This window comes from Prionailurus viverrinus, chromosome C2 (assembly GCF_022837055.1).
Source record: "Prionailurus viverrinus isolate Anna chromosome C2, UM_Priviv_1.0, whole genome shotgun sequence".
Lineage (NCBI taxonomy): Eukaryota > Metazoa > Chordata > Mammalia > Carnivora > Felidae > Prionailurus > Prionailurus viverrinus.
This window is the reverse complement of record NC_062569.1, coordinates 147,106,092-147,132,282: the sequence shown is the minus strand read 5'-3', so window position 1 is coordinate 147,132,282 and position 26,191 is coordinate 147,106,092. Positions and strand designations below refer to the sequence as shown.

The window sequence follows — 26,191 nt, the reverse complement described above, 5'->3', positions numbered from 1 at the left end:
ATGGTAATAGGCCGTTTCATTTCACAGCAGCCTGCGTCGTAGAGGGTCAGCACCTGACTCTTAACCTTCCTATAGCAACTGGCACAGCGGCTGGCAAACCCAGTGGGGTTGTGGAGCCTGGGCGCTTGGAGCTCGGCGTGTGCCCGCCTCCCTCCCGCACGCCGTGGCCCCCGGTTGTTCTTAACGACCTCACGTTTTAACCAAGATACGAGTGACGCCTGTCTGCCTCCAGTCCCTTTACCACTTATGGGCTCATTGTCTAGAAAGCAGGGGGTGGACCCTCCCCTCTGCCCATCCCCCCGCCCCCTGACACAACACTCGCAACAGCGTTTTCTGAGAACATTTCCCATGTCAGAATCCTGCTTTTAGGTTCAAGTTAGAAGAGCCCCGTGTTCTTTCTCGCCCCTTTGCTGCGTCTCTGGAGCTCGTGAGCCTCCCCTCCCTCGTCTCCCTTTCTAGCCCACCACCCCCGAGTAAGGCGAGGCCGAGTCTGCCGTCAACTTGGGGAATTAACCGTCAGCCCGCCTCGGCGGCAGTGGGCTGTATGGGCTTTGTACTTGGGTGCCGTCTCCCTGCCAGGGCCAGGCTGTCGGGCGCTGGAGGACTGAGTCCGTCAGAGGGCTCACACCAGAGGTCCCATAAAGTCACCCAGATGGGACCCATCCTCCCAGCCCAAAGACTTTCTGTGGCAGCATTCTGATGCAGACCCCCTCCCCTTGGGCTTTGTCTTTTAAAGGCTTCGGGGTGGGGGGGGGGGGGTCAGGAGTGTGACCGCAGTCAGCTGGCCTGGTAGGTGTGCACCACCCTGTCTGGGAAAGAGTGGGAGTCAGTGGGGGATGGGAAGGAACTTCCCAGGCCCTCCCTGGGTGCCCTGAAGAAGGTTCCAATCAGCTTAGAACTCAGAGTTGCTAAATACTACGGCAGTTAGTAGTTGAAGCTAAAAATTGGCCCAGTGAAGAGCGAGCAAATTTTTTTTTTAATTTATATGTGTTTTATTTTTTTGCCCTTCCCAAAGTGCATAAGGAGTAAGTATGCTGGTGAAATGCACTAAAAATCCGCAACATCTGGGGCTACTTCCCCGTGCTAGCTGGGCTGCTGCAGGCCCTGGATGATGCATGCCGGTGCCCCCTTGTACAGCGTATCTTGACCCAGTCACGCTTCCTGCTACACGTAAGCAGGCTTTTCAAAGGCACTTGTGTGTCCGGGTTGGTTTGAGTTCAGCAGGCGTTTGCTGGTGCTCAGGCTACAGTTGAGGTTCTGTCTCCCGGGAGGGGTCCCCCCTCCTCGTCCCTGTTGTCAGCTGCTGCTGTGGGGGGTCCCCATCGAGACCCGGCTCCCAGAAGAGAGCAGGGTGGGTCTGCGGGGCAGGTGGGGCAGGGCGGAGGGGCTCCCGTCCGCAGCCACCACTCAGGGCGGGATGCTCTGCTGCCTGGCTCCTTGCCCGAGCCCGGGGGAGCCTGTGGGGTGCCTCCGGACGCAGAGCGGGAGGTTGAGGCTGCGACTCCAGGGGCGTATTGGGTGGTGCTGGGCGTTGTTCCTGTGGACAGAGCAGATGGGAGGCAGGCATCAAAGCTGGCGAGAGAACTTACTGGATGCTTTCCTGTTATACCCTGCTGCCGGCCCAAAGCCCGTAGAGAAGGGAGCAGACCCTGGGGGCGGGTCACCCGGCTCACAAAGGTCACCCCTGTGCAGAAATGGAAGATGACAGGCAGTGCTTGGCGGTGACCCAGACCCTACGTTGACTAGTTCTCTCCGAGGTCATGTCTCCCTCGTGTCCGTTCACGACAGGGAGCAGGCAGGCTGGCCTTCTGTCCGTCCACAGGTTTGAGTGTAGAGCTCAGGTACCTGTGCCTGCAGCCAACTTGTATCTTAGCCAGGAATCTGCTCTCTGGATGCCTCTCCTGAGCTCCAGGGGCAGTGGGCACGGCCGCCTGACGTGAGCCGGCCCGCCCCGTCCCGCCGGCCCTCCGTCTCATCAGGGACGGGGGACCGTGATTGCCTCTTAGGTGTCATCAGGGTGACGTGAGGTGATGCGTGGCTGGAGAACTAGTTTCAACTAGTTGCAATCCTGACATGAATGCGGAGGCTCAGAGAGGGGGCCTGAAGGAGCAGAGCCCTCCTTTCACATGATGCCGGCAGACTTTTTTTTTTTTTTTGAGGCTTGAAAGAGCACCTCCTCAAGGAGCAACCCTGCGTCTGTCTCCCAGATCTTACTGAAGACCCAGGTGGCTCCCCTGAGCCCTCCCTGCCTGTTACAGTGTCTGGAGGGTGCTTTCTCTGGTGCGGGGGAACAGCATGATCCATTTGGCCTGTAAAATTGCAGCGCTGAAGACACCCGGGACCCCTCAGCCTCGGCCGCCTGTGTGCCCACTGGGCCGGGAAGCTTTCTCTTGCAAACCGTCCCTGGCACAAGGCTGGCCACGAGCCACCTCAGAAAGCTCGTTTTGTTCATTTATCCCCCAGGTACCTCTTGGGGCTATAAATCTGCCCAAATTTCACGTGAGTGGTAAAAACTGGAAGAAAAGGACAGAGGTCTGCATTTGCTCAGAAGCTGGCCCGGCCTCTCCCCCCTGTGACCAAAGGGAACCGGAAGTGACTTGGTGAGTCACCCGGGCAGGGCAGGGTGGAGGAGGGAGACGGAGCCCCCTTGAAGCTAGTCCGGGCGTGCACAGATGGGCAGGTCCTCCCTGAGCCAGCGGCGGGACGCCCCCAGGTGGCGAGGCCTCCCTCTCGTCTTTCAGGGCCTTCCTGCTGCCTGCCCCCTCCTCTCAGAGCAGCTCTGCTAATCTGCCTGCTGCCAGCATCCTGTGCCGGCTCCCGGTCTCCACTCCCCAAGACTGCCTGGCCCATGATGGCGTCCGGCCCCAGTCTTCGCCCGGGATCGCTCTGCTACCTGGCCCCACGTTTCAGGGGCGTTTGGGCAGCCCTGGTCCCATCAGCTAAGGCAGAGACAGGCAGCCCCTTGTTATAGGGTCCCTTGTTAGGACAGTCATTTTAGACCGCAGTAGCCGTGGGCGCAGATTAAGCCAGAAGAGGAAATCGGATGTGGTAAGCCAGTTGTCTAGCACAGGAATTAGCATCTAATGAGCTAGGGTCGCCTGTGCGGCTCAGTCCGTTGAGCGTCCGATTTCAGCTCAGGTCATGATCTCACCGTTCGTGAGTTCGAGCTGCACGTTGGGCTCCCTGCTGTCAGCACAGAGCTGGCTTTGGATCCTCTGTCTCCCTCTCTCTGCCCCTCCCCTGCTCACTCCCTTGCTCGCTCTCAAATATAAATAAACATTTTCAAAAAATGTGTAACGAGCTAGGTTAATTACTAGCTAATTCTTGGAGCTCCTAGATTTTACCGAATTTAACCCTAAGGCACATAGTAGGTATTCAATAGCACATGGTGGTCATAGATGCCTAAGTTTGGGTCCCATTTTCCTGGTGAGTTGTTCGGCAAGCCCTAACTGGCATGTGGGGTCATTTAGGCTCTATTTTCTCTAACAACTTCATTGAGATACATACAGTAAAGTTCACCCATTTAAAACCTAAAACTCCAGATCTTCAGTATATTCCCAGAGTTGTACAAACATCAACACAATCTGCTTTAGAATATTCTAGATGTTTCATAGCAATGGAATCAGTCATACAATACAGGCCCTTTTGTGTCTAGCTTCTGTCCCTCAGGACAGTGACTCTGAAGTTCATGCGTGTGGCAGAAGGAATCGGTGATTTATTCCTTTTTGTGGCCACATAACATTCCGCTGCGTGGACGTGCGGCCGCTCGCTGTTTAGCCACGTGACTTACCTGTACACGCGCCCCCCCCCCCCCCCCGCCACCCTTACTCACCTCACCTGCGAGGACCCTGACCAGGACATGTAGAGCAGGATGAGGAAGAGAAGCATGACGAAAAATGCCAGGCTCACCCAGAAGGCAATGACAATCAGATCTGCGGGAGGGAGAGTGCATCTCAACGTCACTGTGACCCCACCAGAAGCCCACGGCGAGGGGACGTGAGGGCCCCCGAGCAGCGTGGAAATAGGGCCCCGAGTGTTGGCATTCTCTCATCTTCCGGCCTCTCAGCAGTGACCACCGGGAAGGTTTTTCCACTGACAAGAACCTTGGGAAGGAACAGGCCGGCAGGGAAGCGGCCTTTTCCCAGAGCAACTAGCTTCAAGGTCCGTTAGGGTGACCGTTGAGGGAAAAGCAGTGAATGAAGGTGGGTGGCACCCCGTGGATTTGCTTTCTCAGCTGCTGCTGCTGTTCCCCTCCTTCCCTTTCTCCCTCAGAGGGAGAAGCAGGGGCCGTGGGCCACTCACGTGACAGCCAACCTCCCCTCTGCTGTGAGGGCCGCAGGGGACTGTGGGCACCGCTCCGTTAGAGGTCGCTTCAGAGACCCCTTCGGAGTCTACATTGTGGTGCTGGGGTGCTCCTGTGGCGGCCAAGGCAGAGTTTTTCCCCCGGGCCTCCCTGCCCCCTTTCTTTCAGGGGAAAGCACCCACTCAAGCCAGGCTCTGCCAGGGGCTGATGAGGATTCAGAAGGGACCAAGCTAGCACACTGGAAATCGCTGCTGATGTGGGAAACTAAGGCAAAAGAAAAGCTAAATTCCCTTACTGCCTACAGCCCATTGAGAAGTCCTGAGGCAGACAGACTGACCTTCCTCTCAGAACTCAGTTGCCTGGATGATGACCCTTTGCTAAGGGGCAGAAGGTAACCTTAGCTTAACACTAGCCTGACCCCCAGGATCCTATAAGTGTCCTTTCACATAGAAAAATTCCTTTGGAAACTTCTTTTATCTCAACTCCCCCCCACCCCCCCCCCCCAAGATGTATGTTGGCAATCATACTCCAAGCTTATGGCCCCCTGATATACATCTGAAGGATCCCAGGACTGAGTTTCTACTAAACAGTAATGACCTTTTCCTAACAACAGCTAAGGCCTCAAGGTCCTGAAAACCTTGTTTCCAAAATACCTTAGAGACTTACGGTATCCCTAACGCCCTCCCAACCTGAGGGTGTATAATCAGTCACTCGCCACAACCCCACTGCAGCTCTTTCTGCCCCAAAGCCCTGGCCCCGTGGTCAAGTAAAACCACCCTTTTGTGGGGCACGTGGGTGGCCCAGTAGGTTAAGCATCTGACCCTGGATCTCGGCTCAGGTCATAATCTCACGGTTCAGTTTGTGGCATCGAGACCCGCATTGGGCTCCGAGCTGACAGCACGGAGCCTGCTGGGGTTCTCTCTCTCTGCCCCTTCCCCACTCACACCTTCTCTCTCTCTCTCTCTCTCTCTCAAAATAAATAAACGTTAAAAAAACACCCTTTTTGCACCCAAGACATCTAAAGAATTCTTTCCTAGCTGTTGACTCTGAACCCCCAACGCTTCAAACCACATCAGCGGCCGCCTCTGTCCTGCTCGCCCCTCCCCCAACACGCTCCTCTGAACTCCAGTAGTACTTCTGATGATACACCTGCCTGCTTCATGTTGTATTCTGTTAAACAAAAAGATGTTTATGAATGGGTAAACAAATGAGGAAATGAACAAACTGAATGAATGAACAAACGAACGAACGAATAATGGGGTATTAGACATTTGTGCATCACCTCCATGAATATGGAAGTAGAGGCCCCAGGGGTAAGTAATGGTACCTGGAGTAAGGGGTGTCCCCTGTCCTCTCCACGGCCCAAGACAGGTAGAAGGAGAAACTGAAGGCCTGTTGATCTTGGACCTTAACAGCATCAAAAAAACAGTCCCAAGGAAAAGATGCCATACTTGCCAAAGGAACCGAGCTCCCACTGCCTTGTAACAGGGCATCAGTAGCTTGGCCTTCACGCTCCAGAAAGACCAGGACAGCAAAGACCCCCCAGGCTCCCACATCCTCTCTCCTGTCTGTCCTTGAGCTGAGAAACTGACGGTGGTGCCCCTGAGCGCCGACCAGGCTAAGGCGGTGTGTGGGCTCCTGGGAACTCGGGAGCGAGGTTGTTACTGTCTGTCCTAAACTGAAGGACTTTTGGGAGGAGCCTCTGAGTTTCTCAGCATTCCGTGACTGCTCACCGCACATTATTCTATAACACCTGCTTCAGCCCCACTGGCCAGTAAACGTTTATTTTATAACTACTGCAAAGTATGACAGTATAAATGCTTTCAGAAGTTTGGGGTTTATTCCGTAAGGGTGTTTTATTTTTTTTATTTATTATTATTTTTTTTACATTTATTTATTTATTTTTGAGAGACAGAGCACAAATGGGGGATGGGCAGAGAGAGAAGGAGACACAGAATCGGAAGCAGGCTCCAGGCTCTGAGCTGTCAGCACAGAGCCCGACGCGGGGCTCGAACTCACAAACCGCAAGATCTTGACCTGAGCCGAGTCGGATGCTCAACCGACTGAACCACCCAGCCACCCCAGGGGTGTTTTAGATTTAGGCAGACCCCACTGCTCTTTCTCCTTCATAAAGAGAACGTAAGGTTGGAGATCTTCAGCGCCTATATGAGTGCCGTCGGGGCCTCTAAGAAAACAGCTTCCGAAGTTTGGCAGCTGAGACCCACCCCCACCCGCCTCCCCTTCTCCTGGGCTCACACTTGTCTGCTTGGCCCTTGGTCATTATCCCCACATACTGAGCAGAAAATGAAGCGACACCTTTCACAGAGAACAGTATCTTCAGAGAAGTGAAATTGGAATTTTTTTCATACCAAAAAGGCGATCAGTAGCTACTCGCCACTTCCTGTACTAAATTCTCTTTCGTTATGGTCCTGTTGAAAAGGGTGGCCAAAAAAATAGAGTTCTTGTTCCTCTTCCTGCTGAAGGTTCAGCCTTAGTGCTCGGACAGAACATGTTGTTCCCGGACAAGAGCTGTCATTCCCCAGCATTGGAATTGTTTAAACATCACTGAGCTTGTTTTTACAACAAGGAGCACCAGGCTGGCTTGACAACAATACTGGTCCAGCCGTGGAAAACTTCCCTTCCCTTTTTCTCCCTCCCCTTTTTCTCCCCTTCCCTCATTTACTTCCTTTTTCTCCTCTCCCTGTCCCTTCCTTCCCTCCTTCCCTTCTCTCTCTCTCTCTCTCTTTCTTTCTTTCTCTCTTTCTCTCTTTTTCTTTTTCTTTCTTTTCTTTCTTTTTCTTTCTTCTTTCTTTTCTTTATTTTTCTTTCTTTTCTTTCTCTTTTTCTTTCTTTTCTTTCTCTTTCTTTTTTATTTCTTTTCTTTCTTTACTTTCTTTTCTTTCTCTTTCTTTTCTTTTCTTTCTTTCTCTCTCTCTCTCTTTCTTTCTCTTTCTTTCTCTCTCTCTCTCCCTCCATCTCTCCCTTCCTTTCTTCCTTCCACCACACTGGCAGAATGAGGGGACTTAGGCATCCACAATTAACTGACAAGAAGAGGCTCTGATGGCATGGTGGGGCATCACACTGGGGAATTTCTCATCCCACCTTGGAGCTGACAGCTTAATCTGATCCAAGTACTTCCTACTCATAGCAGGCACCTCAGTCTCGTTAGATTTTGTTAACTGCTAAACCTCAGCTTTAACATTCCTTCAAACACTACTAACATTTGGGTCCCAGAGTCCTGGTTAGAGATTAACTCCAAGATCTTTCCCTTTTTTGGAAAAACAATGGGGTTAAGGGCCTGAGCTCTGGAAGTGGGTAGTTTTGAATTCAAAATCTAACTTGGCCATTTTCTAACCATGGGGTCTCAGGCAGGCTGGGATTTTTACATCTCTAAATCTGTCTTCTCATCTGTTAAAGGGGGATGTTAGTGTGTGTTATGTAGACTGTTAGGTGAATTAAATAATATACCATGTGTATGTAATGCACATAGCACAGTTCCTTGTTTAATGGTTTTGAAATGATAGGTAAATAGACCTAAAATTATTATTTCTGTTAAGAGGGTAGTGTGGCAAGTGATATCTCTGTGATTCAAGCTCCACTAAAATCAAGTGGATACCAGTAAAGGTAATTGTGATGTATAGACTGCTAGTTGTCAATCCTAATGTTTGCTCTCAGGTGCTTTCATAGTCCTAGAAGCCCTACCTTTCGCTGCCTGGGATAAAGACTACATTTCCCAGATGCCCTTTCAGCTAGATATGGTCATGTGACAAGGTTCTGGCCAATGAGCTGTGAGTAGGGAGTTACTAGGAGTCCTCCTGCAGAGACTAATAGATTTCTCATGACCTTGTATCCCTTTGCATGTCCTTACTCCATTTTGCTGGCCAGAACATGGATGTGATGATGAGGGACATGTCTGGGGGATGGCAGAGCAATGAGCTGGAAGGAAGCTGCTTTCTGAGGATCTCATGGACCAGACCCACCACGCTGTCCTGCAGACTTTTAGGTGAAAGAGAAATTAACCTCTGTTTTGTCCGGTACTCCATTAATTGTAACCAGTTTTCCTTATTGAGTCAGTAGAAGGAGCCAGCTTTTTAAACGAGCATATCAAAACTTACAAATCCAAATGAATGCTGACGTTCAAAATAATCATCCTCTCTCTATCATAGAGTCGTATAAATTTTTCTAAAATACATGTCTTGGGGCACCTGGGTGGCTCAGTGGGTTGAGCAACCGACTTCAGCTCAGGTCATGATCTCGCGGTTTGTGAGTTCAAGCCCCGCGTCGGGCTCTGTGTTGACAGCTCGGAGCCTGGAGCCTGCTTCAGATTCTGTGTCTCCCCTTCTTTCTACCCCTGCCCTGCTCACACTCTGTGTCTCTCTGTCTCTCAATAATAAACATTAAAAAAATAAAATAAAGTAAAATACATGTCTTGATTAAACATTTATAAACATTTATCAAACCTTCATAAACACTTCTAAATTATTCTTTTGGAATTACCGTCAAGGACACACACACACACACACACACACACACACACCAGTTTTGCTACTTTGTAAAGTCATATTTCCTTTTCAACACCCAGGTGGTATCAGTCAGCTCGATCGATTCACCTGATTAGTTTATGGGTGATTCCTAACTATTTCCCAAAAGCAAATCCACTCTCGAAAGATATACATAGTTTCACTGTGGACGTTCCATAGAATATACTGTCACTACCAAAGTCAGTTCCAAAAGAAGAGTCCCAGCAGTTTTTGAATAATAATAGTATCATTCAAGTGTAGTGCCTTCAGTTGGGGCTACCTTGATGGGAAAATCGTTACAAAAACAATCTCATATCTCTGTTTAAAAATCACTTTTTAAAAAATGTTTAATGTTTATTTTTGAAAGAGAGAGAGGCACACAGAGTGTGCTCAGGGAAGGGGCAGAGGGAGAGGGAGACACAGAATCTGAAGCAGGCTCCAGGGTCTGAGCTGTCAGCACAGAACCCACTGTGGGGCTTGAACTCATGAACCCTGAGATCATGACCTGAGCCGAAGTCGGACGCTTAATCGACCAAGCCACCCAGGCACCTCTAAAAATCACTTTCACTGCTTATATCATGCCCATAGGACTGACCATTTGAAGAAGATTTAGAAGTCTCGGTGAAAGTTGTAACATGAAATTGATTGCTCCGAATGCCAGAAGAGAGTTCTATGTAAGTTGTTTGTTCAGTCTTTTCCCTGAGCTCTCTGCCTTGCGTTCACAAGAGATTGGTTGGTGGCCTGTTTCTGTTCTTCCTCTCAGAGCTGACAGGGCAACAGGTGAACAGACTGCCTGATTATCGAAGGTGCCAGAGCTGGTGCATCAGTGGAAGTCCATACAGGCTATGACAAATTTTTCCTAAGCCATAATTAAAGGAAGAAGACATATTGACCCAAGAAGTAAATAACACAGCGTGAAAGCCAGACCCTACCCAAGGGAAATCAATCCATCTTGCTGCTCCGTGCAAGGGAGCATTAAAGCGGTATCTGGAGATTCATCGCATTAGAATAATGTGTGTGGTCGCTGTGAGGTTGCTATATGGGACTGGTTTTCTCCTAAGCTTAGCCTCTGAAAAGGGGACAGATAGAAAAGCAAACATATAATTAATTCAAGCAGAGACCCAGGAAACAGATTTGCATGCCCCACCTTTCTGACAGCATTGGAGAGATTCTTAACCTTTCCCCGAAACAGAAGTCACATCTGTAAAATCACAGGGGTGAAAATCCTTGTGAAGTCCCTGTAACAAAATCACACCAGATTTCAAGCTAACCCTGGGAAAGAGGAACCCAGATTCCTCAAGTCAGCACTGAATTCGCCATATATATATATGTATATGTATATGTATATATGTATACATATACATATATATACATATATATACATATGTATATATGTATATATATGTGTATATATATATATATATATATATATATATATAGGGAGATATATATATATATCTCCCTAGGTATTTCCAATGATCTGTCCATCCATGATGGAATAAACTCCAGTATATGGGCATGAACACAAAAGTCTTAAAATCCCTCCTGCTTATTAGGTATTTTCCCTCCTGTGTCGCCTCCTTCCCTACTTGGCACAGGAGTGAACCTCAGCCTTCCACGGTTCAAGCGGCTGCCCCAGGCGATCTTCCAGAAGCTTTGCCTTTGTCTCACCTTAAAGCATCCCTGGCTCCTGGCTCCAGTCCCAGCATCTTTCTGTCTTTGATGTGAACCTCTGCACAAGTGAAGCTTTCTGATCTGTTTGACTGGGTTGGAGATCCAGCCCAGAGGAACTGGCGAGGAGAGAAAGGTGCATCTGTCAGCAAAGAGGCTCGCCTGCTCTCTGCGGTGTGACCTCTGTCCTTCCTCGCCCGGACTCACGCTTACCTTGCCCCACCTTCAAAGCCAGGTCAACAGAGCCTCCCTGAGACACCCTGACACCGCCTTCTGCTGACCATTACAGATCACAAGAGTGACATCATCATAGCAGCACAGCGTGCGGGTGATGGAGATTTCTACTTTTGCATTTTGGGGATTTTTTTTTTTTTAAGTGAACTTTGAATTCAAATACTGTGGACACACAACAGGGGAAGAAGTTTTTTTTCTTCCCAAGTCCACTGCTTGTAATAGCAAAATCCTGGAACCACTCTCAGTGTTCAAAACCGCACATTTTTAGAACGCCGTGCAGTTATTTACAAAACTTTGTGAGAGAATATTTCACAACACAGGAAAACAGCATATTGTGAAGTCAATAAGGGCAAAGTATGAAAGAGCAGACACAGTCAAATCCTCCCTGAAATCTACAGGGGAGACGGGATGTTCACAGTGGACTCTGTAGAAAGGCCGTGCTATGGATCGAATGTGTCCCCCCACCTCCCGATTCGGAAGCCCTGATCTCCAGACTGGTGGTAGTCGGAGGTGAGGCCTTTGACAGGTGATTAGGTTTAGAGGAGATCATGAGGGTGGGACACCATGGTGGGATTAGTGTCCTTATAATAAAAGGAAGAATCTCTCTCTCCCTCTTCCTCCCTCTTTCTCTCTCTCTTTCCCTCTCTCCCTCCCACTTCCCCCACTCTCACCCCCTCCCACCTCCCCCCTCCCTCCCCCACTCTCTCCCTCCTCTCTCTCTCTATCTCTCCCTCTCTCTCTCCCATTTCCTCCTCCTCCTTTCCCCCAGCCCCTCTCCATTCACACGCACCAAGGAAAGGCCGTGTGAGCCCAACAGCAAGAAAGGACGTCCTCATCAGACACTGACTCTTCTGCCACCTTGACCTTGGACTCCCAGCCTCCAGCACGGTGAGAAATGAATATCTGTTGAAGCTCCGCAGTCTATGAAACTTTGTTATAGCTGCCTGAGTAGACTAAAATAGGCGTTGACTACTTGAAATCTGGTTTGGGTTTGCTTACCTCCGAGGGATTTCCTTTAGAGATGGTAGATGGTCCCGCACAGCCCTCACTCTGTCTAGGAGGGCAGCCGGTGCCCTGCCCTCCAGTGGGACTGTGAAGAGGCCGCTCAAGGGCACTCTGCACGTGACCTTTGCAGTTAGTGGGGCACAGTGGACTGGAGTCTGATGATGTGTGCTCGAGAACATCTTAAAAGCAAGAGACTGGGCCATCAGTGTCAGCAGAGTGGAAGGAGCCAGCCTCCGGCCGTTGAGGGGCAAAGCTGTGTCCCCGAGGGCCTCAGGGGAGGGTGGGGGCTGAGTGCCAGCCCAGAGCTGGCCCAGAGGGTCACGTGCGTGAGCACCGCCTGAAGGGGAGTCGGGCCTCTCGCAGAGTGGGTCCAGGCGGAAGTTGGCCTCAGAGCACAGGGGCCCGAGGATCGTCCTACGAGGCCAGCAAGAGAGAGCACTGCTTGTGGTGGGAGATCTCTTGCAAAGCCGCCGCCAGGAGAGAAGGAGCCAGCTTGCATCAAGGACGCCCCCGCCTGGATCAGTGCCAGTCAAGCTGGAGGGCAGGGAGGCCAGTGGGGAGGCCGGTGCAAGAGTTCGGCCAAGAAGTAACGATGGCTACAGAGGAGAATCGCTTCCCCACCCTCAGGTCATGGGGCTGGTGACCTTCATCCCAGGGAATGCACAAAGGACACCCGTCACACGGGCTGGTATGAAGAGGGACGGCGAGGGGCGCCTGGGTGGCGCAGTCGGTTAAGCGTCCGACTTCAGCCAGGTCACGATCTCGCGGTCCGGGAGTTCGAGCCCCGCGTCGGGCTCTGGGCTGATGGCTCAGAGCCTGGAGCCTGCTTCCGATTCTGTGTCTCCCTCTCTCTCTGCCCCTCCCCCGTTCGTGCTCTGTCTCTCTCTGTCCCAAAAATAAATTAAAAAAAAAAAAAATGTTGAAGAGGGACGGCGAAATCGACAGGAGACCCCGAGCCAAGTAGCGGGCCCCCCTTTGTGGACACGGCTGACGTACATCGATGTCCTCCTCACCCTCCAGGGCCGCCTGTGCGGGTGTGTCTGTTGTGATCAGAATCCGAGCCGCCTCACTGGCACACCCCCTCGTCCTTTCTGCCTCTCACCCCACACCATCCCTGACGCTCCAGCGAAGATGTGTCGCCAAACAGGATGGGGCAGGTGGCTGGGGAAGAGGAGCTTGCTGAGGAAAGAAGGAGGAAGCGCTCCTGCCCCCAAGCCAGGGAAAGAGGAAGTTCTCGCTTTGAATGAAGTTTGAAGGCGGTTTGGTTTTAAGTATTTTTGAAATTGATTTCATCGGCTTAGACATTTGCTTGGGTAACTAGACTGGCCGGTAGACATTTTTTGGTTTAAGTTTGTCTATTCATTTTGAGAGAGAGCGAGAATGACAACGAGCCGGGGAGGGGCAGAGAGAGGGGAACGGAGGATCTGAAGCAGCCCTACACTGACAGCAGAGAGCCCAATGCTGGGCTGGAACTCACGAACCCTGAGATCCTGGCCTGAGCGGAAGTCAACCAAGCGAGCCACCCAGGTGCCCTGAAAGACACATTTTTTAAAATTTGAGAGTAAGGGGCGCTAAGTCGGTTAAGCGTCCGACTTCCGCTCAGGTCACGATCTCACGGTTCCTGAGTTCAAGCCCCATGTCGGGCTCTGTGCCCACAGCTCGGAGCCTGGAGCCCGCTTCGGATTCTGTGTCTCCCTGTCTCTCTCTGCCCCTCCCCCACTCAAGCTCTGTCTCTCTCTCTCTTTCTCAAAATTAAAAAACAAAACAAAACAAAACAAAACAGAAAAAAACAACAAAAAAGAGTGAGCATGAGACCTACTCCAGGGAAAGAGCCAGCACCACTAAGTAGGTTTGCACGAGCGGTCAGAGAAAGATGAGAGCAGCATTCTGACCGCGCGCCATGAACTTGCTCTTTCCGTGCCGCAGCGTGATGGGTGCGTTTACGCAGATGCGGGAGAAAAAAGACATTGCGACTGGAAGGACATTGTGACAGGCCAGGCCCAGTCAGGAGGTAGAAATCACACAGCAGGTGAAACGGGAAGTCTAATATGAAAAATTATTCAGAAGGATTAAAGAGCGTAAGATATGAGGAGACTCTACAAGGTGTGCTGGGGCTGAGGAGGGAGGGAGGGGGGGACCCAGGTGCGTTTGCTCAGGCTGTGCTATGGTCAGAATGCTTGTGTTCCCTTAAACTCCTACATCAAATCTTCATGCCCCAGGGGATGGTGTTTGATGGTGGGCCCTCTGGGAGGTGCTTGAGTCATAAGGGCGGAGCCCCCATGAATGAGGTTAGTGCCTGTGTAAAGAAGGCTCCGGACAGATTGCCTCACCCCTTCCATCATGTGAGGACCCGGCAAGAAGATGCCAGCTATGAACCAGGAAGGGGCCCCTCACCCCAGTGCGACCATGCTGGTGCCTTCGTGTTGGACGTCCCAGCCTGCGGAACCACGAGAAATAGATGTTTCTGGTTTATAGGCCACCCGGTCTGAGGTGTTTTGTTATATTAGCCTGAACAGACAGACTAAGACAGTGGCTTAAGGAGCAGAAACTTATTTTCTCACTTTAAAGGCCCCGTCTCCAAATATAGTCACATTCTTTTAAAAAAAAATGTTTAATGTTTATTTATGTTTGAGAGAGAGAGAGAGAGAGAGAGAGAGAGAGAGAGATGAATCATGAGCAGGGGAGGGGCAGAGAGAGGGGGACACAGAATCTGAAGCAGGCTTCAGACTCTGAGCTGTCAGCACAGAGCCCGACACGGGGCTCAAATCCATGAACCGTGAGATCATGACCTGAGCCGAAGTCGGACGCTTAACCGCCTGAGCCAGCCAGGCGCCCCTACAGTCCCATTCTTAAGTATGGAAGGTTAGGACTTCAACATAGGAATTTGGTGGGGGAGGCTGGGGGGACCCAGTCCAGCCCATAACCCCAAGGAAGGACATACTTGAGAGAGGTTCAGACCTCCCTGGGGATGTAGTTTGGTTACCGGATAGCAGGGATGTTGGCTGTTTTAGCCAGGCCTAACTGGTTTGGAGCTGCTGGATGAACCATAGACTACCCAGATGACCAGCAACTGTAGTGGGGTCCCCCCCATCTGGGCTTGCAACTCTTCCCCCGACCCACCGGCCCCAGATTGCCCCGGGGGGGTTGCTTTTTCCGTCAAGATGGCTGCTGAGAGGTTCTTGCCACCGCGAGGCTGCAGGATCTCAGCGGGACCACGTTCTGGGCCAGTGACCGGGGCTGTTGGCCCTGCGCGTCCTCACACCCTCACTGCCGACCTCCCAGCCCCAGCACGGCCGTCCTGCTGCACCCCTGCCAGGGCCCCCTCCTGCGAAAGCTTCACTCCCGGCTCACTCTTAAGGAATTCCATCGTTGATCACGGAATTACAGTAAACTGATAACTGACACAGGTACGCATCATGAAAATGACCAGTATGTACAAGAGCTGCGTACCTCACAGCAGTTGATCTGTTCATTCTGCAGAGACTTCTCGTGTGCCTGAGATGTGCCAGGCACTGTCTGGGAGCTGGGGGTGGGGAGCAAGACAGGGAAGGGTTCCTGCTCCGCTGGAACAGTCTGGTGGAATCTGCCCACTAATCGTGTCAAGTGTCCTGGGACGAGTCCTAAGGGATCAGAGCCTGGAATTTAAGTCCCAGCTCTGCAAATATTTTACTAGGTGACCTTGAGCAAATCACTTGGCTCCTCTGGGCCCCCGGACCCCCACATACTTTTATTCCCATGTATGGGATACCATAGCATGCTCATTTATTTAGGCAGGCCCCTCCTTCCTAGACTGTCACCTCCTAAGGGTAGAGATCTTTCCAATGTTATGCTTCCAGATATTTCCCAGCATATGGCTGTTTCACCTGCCTATGTATCACCTGCCTCCCACCCAAACCTCAAATTTATATATTCACCAGAGGGATATTTTTAGCCAGCAAATTGGACCTTGTCTCTTCTCTGCTTACAATTTTATTAATTTTTTTTAATGTTTATTTATTTTGAGAGAGAGAGAGAGAGAGAGAGAGAGAGAGAGAAACAGCAAGGGAGGGGCAGAGAGAGGGAGAGAGATCCCAAGCAGGGCTCCACGCTGTCAGCATAGAGCCCTTCGTGGGGCTCAAACTCATGGACCGTGAGATCAACGACCTGAGCAGAAATCAAGAGTCAGCACTTAACCAACTGAGCCACCCAGGCACCCCTCTGCTTACGGTTTTGAATGACTCCCCACAGCTCCCAGGAATCTTCTGAGACTGACCTGCAAGAACCCGACCCCCGCATGGTCTGGAGCACATCCTCCATCACTCACTCTTCCCAAAAGCACCTCTGGCCTAAGCAGGAGTGTAACCGTTCTGCCCCCACCCCCACCCCCACCCCGCCGGACCGGCCCCTGTGGATCAGACAGGCAAAAGTCCCCCTGGGTCTTCTGACTCAGCTCAGCCCACCTTCCCTGTGAAGCCTTCCTTACGTCTTACTTCTCCCCAAGGGTGTCCTTCTCTGTGCTCTGCTGGCCACTTCTGCACATTCTCCAGCACAACACCGTCCATCAAATAGCAGCATATTCATGATCAGTAGCGGCCACCTCACTAAACAGTCGAGGATGGAAAGAGCGACCTGCTTGATTCCTCCCTCGAGTCAGTGTCTTCTACAAAAAGTTCTAGACCAAGATAGACCAAAGAGATGTCACCAGATCCAGTACATCAACATGGAACAGACAAAGTAGCTTATAAGCACCTTTTAGGGAAATGTGGGGCGATGAAGGTAGACTGTTGGAGGACACTAAGACATAATTATTGAAATGTCTGGGTATCGTGTTACGTTCTTTCCTGTTACGATTTTCCTAAATCCGGTGGAGGGATGCCCTGATGTCCGTAACCTACTTGGAAATTCACCACCATAAAACAGATAATAGTGGCCACAAAATAAAATCATTCTCGTAAAATATCAAGGACGGGGACTTGGTCTTTTTGCATTTGTGCCTCCAACTCTCGGTGCAACGCCTGGCCTGTCACAGATAGTTGCAAAATTTGGTTGTTGAATTAATCGCGAGCAAAAGCAAGAAGGCGGGTCAGGAATGGTGTGTTTCTAGTATGGTGTGGAAGTGGGGCTAGTTGAGATGAATGAAACACAGAATGGATAGCACCGAGTTTCAGAGGACCACTAAGACAAAATGGGGAGCTTAGACTTATCTGAGAGGGCAGGGGCAGGGAACAGCACAATGGGCACATGGTTGTGCCTGGAGTCCCTCCTACACAGTAACACCATGGAGAGTTGCACAGGTTGTGCACTGCTCAAGGAATTCTACCTGGATAGGTGTGATTAACTGTGTTCCCAGAGTAGGAGCCTTTTTCTGATTTCCCTATGATCTGGGGGTAGTGGCAGCATTGTTCCTGTCTGTGGGACTGGAGGGAGAAGAGGGGAGTTAAGATGACCATCCGATGTGCCTCAGTTCCCCAAGATGCATCCATCCATGTGACAGTCCTGTGCCAACCTAGGGGCTTGGTCACCCTAAGGAGAGTGAAACTAGGGAAAGAAGGAAAGAGGTTGAGAGAGATGACAGTGGAGCTGGAGAGACACAGAAACCAGGGGGAGGAAGGAGGCGAGCGAGCAGGGTGACTTTTCCGAAGCAGCTGTTTCGGATGACGGTGGATGCCGGGAACCAGAGAAGGGGAAAGTGCTCACGAGTTTGAGAAGTTTGGCAACCGGAGGTGAGAGAGAGGGACTTTTGGCCGATGGTCCAAGAGGGCAGCGGGGATGCAGATCCGTGTGTGTTTCAGACACAGATGAGGAAGCCGGTGGAAAGAAGCTGGAGGAGAAGTTCCCCCAGGCTCCGCTGAGGGGCCGTGGGGACACGTGACGGCATTTTGACCAAGTAACGAGTGGACACCCCGCTCGGGACTCCCGGGCCGGTTCACCTGTGCACATCCATCACCCCTGTGACCAGGTCTCTGCAACGTCCTGCTGTGGCGACTGTTCTGACTCCACACCACGCACTCCCAGTCCTCATCTGGTGACCCTCTTGGTTTACGCTCCGTGATGGTTAATTTCGTACATCAGCTTGACTAGGTGAAGGGATGCCCAGACAGCTGGTAAGACCCGATTTTTGGATGTGTCCGTGAGGGTGTTTCTAGAAAAGATTAGCATCGATTCGGTAGGCTGAGTAAGGAGATCTGCCCTCACCAGTGTGGGTGGGCATCGGCCGAGCCGTTGGGGGCTCGAATGGAACAAAAAGGCAAAGGAAGGGCAGATTCTTGCACTGTCTCCTTGCACTGGGCTGTCTATTTTCTCCTGCCTCTGGACACTGGTTCTTGGGCTTTTGGACTCCAGGACTCGAACCATCAGCTCCTGTAGTTCTCAATCACCACCGGCTTTCCTGGGTTCCCAGGCTTCCAGGAGGCAGATGGTGGGACTCGTCAGCCTCCCTAACTGCATGACCCAGTCCCCATAACCAGCCTCCTCTTATCCGCACCGACGTACCTCCTATTGGTTCTGTTTTTCTGGAGAACGCTGACTGATACGATCGCCATGCCGTGGGAGTTTACATCTCTGGTGTCAGGAGACTATCAACCTCCGGGTTGTTTTTGTAGTCTTAGCTACCTGCCGTACATTTCTTTCTGCCACAGAAAGCTCTGTAAACTGGCCAAGGGGCCTGCCTCCCAAGAGGGTCCTTGTCAGATTGAAGACTCCGTGAAATGAGCCACACGAAAGGGCAAACGGCGTATGATTCCCCTTCGGTGACGTACTGTCTTCCTCCGTTCAGGCTGCTGTAACAAATCACGTACACTGGGTGGTTTAAATCACGGGCATTTATTCTCTCACGGTTCTAGGGGCCGGAAGTCCAAGATCAGGGTGTTGGTGGGTTCCGTTCCAGGCGAGAGCTCGCTTCCTGCTTATGTCCTCACATGAACGAGGGAGAGAGAACAAGCACTCTTGTTTCTTCTCAAAAAGGTACGAATTCCACGGTGGGCCCCCGGCTTGATGACTTGGTCTAACCCTCATCACCTCCCAAAGGCCCCGCCTCCAAATGTTATCCCACTGGGGATTCACATTTCACGTGAGTTTGGTGGGGTGGGACCCCGGACTCAGTCCGTGGCAGATGGTCAGAACAGTCAGATTCATAGGGACAGAGAGCAGGAAGGTGGTTATCGGAGGCAGAGGGTGGGCAGAGGGAAAGGGGGAGCTGGTGTGTAACGGGTACTGACTTCAGTTTGGGGAAGATGGAAACAGTTCCGGAGATGGGTGGTGGCATGGTGTGAAGGCACTTACTGCCGCCAAACGGTGCCCTTAAAATGGCTTAAATGGTCCCGTTTGTGTTGTGCACGTCTTCCCTCAATTAGTAATAATATAAAAAAGAGGGTCCTTGTCAACATGAGCGAAATGTTTAAAATCCTGCCAAACTGCCCAGAGCGTGGGGTTGTTGTCCCCAGCCTCCCAGCAGGCTCAGGGTCCTTGTCCTTCCCAGCCGCGCTCGTCCATCCACTGGAGAGGGTGGCCCCTTGCTGCCCGCTGGGCTCTGCCTGGTAGTCACAGGCCCGGGGAGGAGAGAGGTCACTCAAGGCAGGTCTCAGTTTCCCCTCAGGAGTTATCACAGACGGCATGTGTGTATATGGGCGTGCAGGCACGTTCTGTGTTTTGAAGACACAGAAAAACCCTAAGGCAGCCAGGCACCAAAATGCTAATGCTGATTTTTTTTTTTTTTTTCCTGAATGGTAAAGTGCAGTAATTTACTGTCTGAGTCTTTTACGATGAGCATATTAACCTTTACGACTCACATTTTAGAAATTCGAGGGGCACCCGGGTGACTCGGTCAGTTAAGCATCCGATTCTTGATCTCAGCTCAGGTCACGATCTCATGGTCACGGGATGGAGTCCCTCGTCGGGCTCTGCACTGACAGCGCGGAGCCTGCTGGGGATTCTCTCTCTGCCTCTCTCTCTCTCTCTCTCTCTCTCTCTCTCTCTCTCCGCCCCTCCCCCACCCAGGCATGCGTGCCCTCTCTCTTTCTCTCAGAATAAATAAACGTTCTTGAAAAGTTTGAATTATAAAATGTTCCAAATTCATAGAAATACACAGAGCATGTATCCACCAAGTATTTCCCCCAGATCCTTTTTTTTTAAAAGGATATTAAGAGGGGCGCCTGGGTGGCTCAGTCAGTTGAGCGTCCGACTTCGGCTCAGGTCACGATCTCGAGGTCCGTGAGTTCGAGCCCCGCGTCGTGCTCTGTGCTGACAGCTCACAGCCTGGAGCCCGTTTTGGATTCTGTGTCTCCCTCTCTCTGACCCTCCCCCGTTCATGCTCTGTCTCTCTCTGTCTCAAAAATAAATAAGCGTTAAAAAAATTTTTTTTAAAAAAAGAGGATATTAAAATGTTAAGGGCATCATCCACGTGTGGCAATACAAATTTCTCCACTTCCTACCCCGACACACTGAGTATCAGTGTTTCCATGTTTGCGCATTGAGTGAGTGTGAAATGGAACCTCAGTGTCCTTCCCAGGGCGCTCCCTGAGTACTTGTGAAGGTGAGCGTTTTCTCACGTTCCTCAGCCCTTTGAGTTTCCTCTTCTGTTAACTGTGCTCTCGTATCATTTGCCCATATTTCTATTGGGTTTTTTTTTCTTGTTGATTGATGGGTTGTTGTTGACTTATGAAATAAGAAAATGGCTTCCGTTTCAAGGGGCAAAAAGGATATTTCCCAGGTAGTTTCCAAAATACAAGGGAATAGTCACTGCCATCGCTTTTCGTTCCTGGAACACACCAGATATCCCCCTGCCTCATAGCCTTTGTCTTCGGAGTTCCTGTGGCCTGGAAGGCTCCTGCCAGAGACGGCTTCGGGGCTTGGTCTCTCACCTGCTCACAGGACATCCTTGGGGGGCCTTTGCCAACCGCCCGGTTCCTCTTAGGGCCCCACCTCTCCCTGGCTACCCTTCCTGTTTTATTTTGCCACCTGCCATACTTTTTCTTGTTTGTGGTGGGTGGAAGGCTGCTTTGAGTTTTCAACACTTTTCCCACTGCAAGATAGGTTCTAGTTCCCTCCTCTTGAATCTGGCCTGGCCTTAGTAACTTGTTTGCCCCAAGTCACAGAGCTAGAAAGTGGCAGAGCTCAGATGTGAACTCCTGCCAGGTGGCGCAGGGCTCCACGCGCCCGGCCTCTGATCCGTGTGTCACTGCCTCCCGGCCGGTCCCCAAACACAAGCTAGACAACTACCCATCCGGGACAGAAACACCCTGGGAGAGTATTTTTGTCTAGCCTCAAACTCCTTTTCCAGAGAAGGTGGAGATTAAATTTAGAGGACACGTGAAGGCTGAGATACAAACAGAAATCAAGGAAGCCAGAAGGAGTACCTCTCTCCATGGGTGTCAAAGACTCCTGACCTCTAGGCTGTCTGGGGGACCCAGTGACTGGCCTCCCCCTGGGACAGCTTCCTCACTGAGATGGTCTATATTGCATTTGGGAGTTTGGGAAGGCGTTGCTTTTTTTAAAGTTTATTTATTTATTATTTTGAGAGAGAGAGAGAGAGGTAGAGAACAAGTGAGGGAGGGGCAGAGAGAGAAAAAGAGAGAGAGAGGAAGAGAGAGAGTATCCCAGGCAGGCTCTGCACTGTCAGCAAGGAGCCCAATGGGGGGCTCAAATTCACAAACTGTGAGATCATGACCTGAGCCAAAGTCGGACGCTCAACTGACTGAGCCACCCAGGCGCCCCGGGAAGGAGTTTCCTCATTTGTATGCCCAGCAGGCTATGAACTTTTTATCTCTAGCTCACGTGTGCAAGAAAAAGTACTTCTTTTAAAACCTCACACACAGCTTAGAGAACATCAACCACTTTCTCCAGAAATGGACGTTGTTCGTGGGTCATTACACAGGGCAGGAGGTTGAGACTGTAGGTCCGAAGACTTTGAATAAGCAAAGAGGGCTCCCACTCAGAGCAGGGGAGAGAGCTTTGGAGCCCAGGTGGTGACCAAGCGGGATGTCTGGTGTACAAAAGGATGGGGGTGTCTGAAGCTAACAGCATTTTATTTAATTCAGGTTAAAAGATTTTTTTGAGAGAGAGAAAGAGAGCACACGTGTGCGTGCACATCCTAAGGAGTGGGGGAGGAGCAGAGAGGGAGAGAGAGAGAATCTCTCCAGGCCCAGCCCCAGTTGAGGGGCTCGATCTCACAAACCACTGAGATCATGACCAGAGCCTAAATCAAGAGTCTGACGCTTAACTGAGCCACCCTGGCGCCCCTAATTTGTGTGAATTTAAAAACAACCTTCCCGAATACAGATTTACATTTTGTCCAGACCAATATGTATCCTGAAGGTCTGAACTTCTGACCATACATATCAGTGGGCTTCTATTTCAACCCTGCCACTTTCTCCCTGTTACTGTGAGCTGTCTGTGCAAAAATCTGCTTTTTGATTCGTGAGTATATACCCCGCATCAGGAAACACACACCAAACCTATCGTCCCCCGCAAAAGCTTTGCTACCAGGCTGGGGACGCAGCAAACGTGGATGGGTACCCGGACTCCTGGAGGCTGTAAATGAAAATGGAAACAGGTACACTTCCTAACAAGACATTCTAGACAACTTTCTCCAAGGGCTCTGCCGGGGATCTGCTACCTTTTATTACCGATAACATCCAAATGGATTTCAGTTTTGAGCTGATGCGTGAACAAGTGATCTTGCTTTTCATAGGAAAAGCATCCTGTTCCTTCTAGTGACTCCACTTACTTCTTGACACATTATGTGATCATAGGGCATGAAATAGCCAAGGAGGGGCTAGGCGTCCGACTTTGGCTTGGGTCATGATCTCATAGTCCGTGAGTTCGAGCCCCACGTCGGGCTCTGTGCTGACAGCTCAGAGCCCGGAGCCTGCTTCTGATTCTATGTCTCCCTCTCTCTCTGCCCCTCCCCTGCTCATGCTGCTCTGTCTCTCTCTGTCTCAAAAATAAAAATAAAAATAAAATAAAGAAATAGCCAAGGAGCCCGAGACTTGAGGATGGCAGAGCCCTGAGACTTTTTTTGGTTTGCTTTGCTTTTTCGTACTCATTCCCTCAGCTAACTTGTTATCTTGACCGAGTAGCTGGAATAATCAGAGAAGATTGTTCGCAAAGCACCAACTTACCCAAGGGATAGAGACTGGGAGAGAGAGGAGCAAAAAAAGCATGTTGGTTTGCTCTGGGGGTCCTTCCTGAGACCATGAAGAGTAAAATCAGTTGGTATTTACAAAATTTTTTTAACATTTGTTTATTTTTGAGAGACAGAGAGATAGAGCGTGAGCAGGGGAGGGGCAGAGAGAGAGGGAGACACAGAATCGGAAGCAGGCGCCAGCCTCCGAGCTGTCCGCACAGAGCCCGACGCGGGGCTCGAACTGACGAACGGCGAGATCACGACCTGAGCAGAAGTCAGTCGCTTAACTGACTGAGCCACCCGGGCGCCCCAATCAATTGGTGTTTTCATGGAAACCAGTAAGTCATATATCTTAGGGGTGGACACAGTAACCTCCCCCAAATCTGCATAGAGTGAGAGAAAATGCAAAATCTGCAATTTGAAGAAATTTCACCTAGCTTACAGGAACCCAGGCAAATCACACTCTAACAAAAAAAAAAAAGTCTGTCTTAAAAGCATATTCTGGGGTGCCTGGGTGGCTCACTTGGTTAAGCATCAGACTCTTGATTTTGGCTCAGGTCACGATCTCACGGTTTGTGAGACTGAGCCCCAAGTCAGGCTCTGAGCTAACATCACAGATGGAGCCTGCTTGGGATTCTCTCTCTCTTTCTCTTTCTCTGCCCCTCCCTGCTTTTGCTCTGTCTCTCTCTCAAAATAAATAAATAAACTTAAAAAAAGAAAAAGAAAACATATTCTAGGGGCACCTGGGTGGCTCAGTTGGTTAAGTATCCAACTTCAGCTCAGGTCATGATCACGGTTCATGGGTTCGAGCCCCGCATCAGGCTCTGGGCTGACAGCTCAGAGCCTGGAGCCTGCTTGGGCATTCTGTGTCTTCCTCCCTCTCTCTCCTTCTCTCCTGCTCTCTCTCGCTCTCTCTCTCTCTGTCAAAACTAAGTAAACATTAAAAATAAAAAATTAAAAAAATAAAAGCATATTCTGCTCCCAAATCATCCTAGTTTCTTAGGAGGTTAGTTCCAAACCTCTTACAGAAGATGACAGATAAGATTCTGCTCCCGTTTACTTATATCTCTCAGGGTTAGGGTTAGGGTCGTGTTTGGGCTCATCTGTGACATCTGTTGGGAGTAGGAAGTGGCCAGAGAAAGTCTTTCGGGCCAACCCCCAGCCTCTGCCTGGCTGGCTCCCCCAGTCGAGGACTCACATTTGTTGGCTTTCAGCTTCCTCTCATCCACGGGAATGAGGTCCACATAGTCCAAGTAGTATTCGTAGCTGTCGTACAGGGTGGAGGCGTTGGTCTGGTTGGCCATGTCCGCGGTGCTGGGAGGGGGCGCATCCGGAGCTAGTCAGAGCCCTCGGAGAGACCGGCCGAATGATTTCTGTAAAGTCATCCAAGTGTGTCTGTGGGTCTCGGGGCTCAAGGCCTGCCCACTTACTTATCGGAGCCGTTCAGCTGGGAGAAAGGCCAGGGGGCTGTGCTTGACATCTCCGCCCGCACGTAGAACTTTCCGCCCTGCTCCTCCTTGATAAAAGTCCAAGACAAACAGAGCCACAAGGCAGGAAACTGGGTTTCCAGCGCGGCTCTGGCTCGCCCCTCTGGGTGAGAACGGGAAAAGGGATACCTGGGCCCCTTGGAAGACAAGATGCCGAACAGGGGCTAGGAAGGCCACTCGCTGTTTGCTTTCCTGCTTAAAAAATTAATAAAACCCAAATGAAAGGCTGGCGGTGCCCTTGACGTACATTAGGGCGGTTCTTGGTGCTGTTGAGCAATCAGCAAGTCACTGGTTCAGATTTAGTATCTGAGGGCAGGAATTGAGTGATGGCAGCCCTTGAACTCGTAGCCTCTCTCATGCACACAGAGCCAATTAATTGCACCCAAAGAGCCCTCTTGTCCAATTGAGTATACCTTCCAGCTTTTGTTTGCTTGTTTTTTAATGTTTATTTGTTTTTGAGAGGGAGGGAGAGAGAGAGAGAGAGAGAGAGAGAGAGAGAGCAGGGTAGGGGCAGAGAGAGGGGGAGACACAGAATCCGAAGCAGGCTCCAGGCTCTGAGCTGTCCGCACAGAGCCCGACGTGGGGCTCGAACTCACAGACCGCAAGATCATGACTTGAGCCAAAGTCAGACACTCAACTGACTGAGTCACCCAGGCGCCGCCCCCCACCCCCTTCCGGCTTTTATTGAAGTCCCAAAGAACCAACCAGTCAGCTGCATTTGTTCTGACTGCCTAGGTCGTTTGCCTGGGCCAGAATCAATCCCACATGGATCCAGCTCTTAGGCAATAGGGCCTGAGGGTTCACCCAGCCCTTGGCTAACAAGTGTGAGGGGGTTTCTTCTGGGTTTCTGAAGGGAAGGACTCTAAGTTACAACTCATTTTTCTAAGAGCCCCGGACACAATCAAGAGGAATACTCCAAATATTTGGAATGAGCAAGACTGAGTGTGACAGGAGCCAGAGAGTGTAGCCTCCAGAGAATCAGTGAGGAAGTCCAAATTCCCAGAATGACGGGGCCTTTCCCTCCAAGATGCCAACTGTTGGTTGTTTCCGGTCTATATTCCAGAGTCAAGCTGGGCATCGATAGTGTGCAGCTATCCATCTGTGTTTGCTGAGGACTTTACCCTTCCCCCAGCACGCTACCCCCGACACGACACTAAAAACTTCTGCACGGACGATAGGGTTGGTGTGTCCGACTTTTAAGGGTGTGTCGAAACAGAAAAACAGTTAGGCCCCGGCTCTTCCTCAGCTTGGGTTGTACGTGTTTTGATACTTTTTTGAGCAGTTTGGCGTGTATCTGTTCAAGTCACTGTCGTTTTTTTTTTTAATTTTCTCATTCTAGAAGGTCGGAAGGTTGGAGTCAAGAGGGTTGGCAAGATTGGCAGGTGGAGTGGACGCAGAGCGTGAGGGTAGCCGAGTCAGGTGGGAGTGGTTGTCCTTCTCTCTGCCAGTCCCCAAAGCCTGCTACCTCCTGGTTCCTTCAAGTGTAGCTCCCCAGGGCCCCAAACGACCTCTGGACGTGCCAGGCCCCAGTGCCCCTCCCTGCTCTCCACTCCAATCACATGTATTTGTCATCACCACCACCCTTTAAAAAATTGTTTTACATTGAGGTATAACTTACAGTAAATTGAATGCATAAATCTTACAGACAGAGCCTGACGAATATCACATACACCCCCCACACACACATACACTAACACTCACACACGACCATCACTCACATCAAGATATAGAGCACTCCTGGGGCGCCTGGGTGGCTCAGGCAGTGAAATGTCCAACTCTCGATTTCGGCTCAGGTCATGATCTCACATTCATGAGTTCAAGCCCTGTGCTGGGCCCTGTGCTGACAGTGCAGAGCCTCCTTGGGATTCTC

General features: G+C 50.8%; 2 protein-coding genes and 1 long non-coding RNA gene across 5 annotated transcripts in view; 1 reads left to right on the top strand and 2 right to left on the bottom strand.

Annotated features, from left to right (window-relative positions):
- The window catches only part of URB1 (URB1 ribosome biogenesis homolog), an 81,483-nt gene extending 73,100 nt beyond the window's left edge, over window positions 1–8,383 (top strand). Inside the window, exons 40-41 of one of the 3 annotated variants that reach the window (XR_007155516.1) lie at window positions 2,464–2,600; window positions 8,189–8,383. The gene's annotated coding sequence lies outside the window, so the exon portion shown is untranslated. Of the gene's footprint in view, window positions 1–2,463; window positions 2,652–2,741; window positions 3,227–8,188 lie in introns of those variants that run through there. The other 2 variants (XR_007155517.1, XM_047874351.1) reach the window with 2 other exon arrangements.
- Window positions 993–24,480, bottom strand: MRAP (melanocortin 2 receptor accessory protein). The gene is given in 4 exon segments (XM_047874355.1): window positions 993–1,467; window positions 1,470–1,537; window positions 3,833–3,932; window positions 24,033–24,480. Coding segments are annotated over 4 exon segments (498 nt in total). The 5' UTR covers window positions 24,139–24,480; the 3' UTR covers window positions 993–1,243.
- Window positions 9,614–11,954, bottom strand: LOC125174702 (uncharacterized). Its single transcript, XR_007155519.1, has 4 exons — window positions 11,728–11,954; window positions 10,495–10,613; window positions 9,971–10,061; window positions 9,614–9,682 (listed from the first exon to the last, which is right to left on the bottom strand). It is a non-coding gene; the product is annotated as an uncharacterized LOC125174702 (long non-coding RNA).
- Window positions 24,481–26,191: the final 1,711 nt, after the last annotated feature.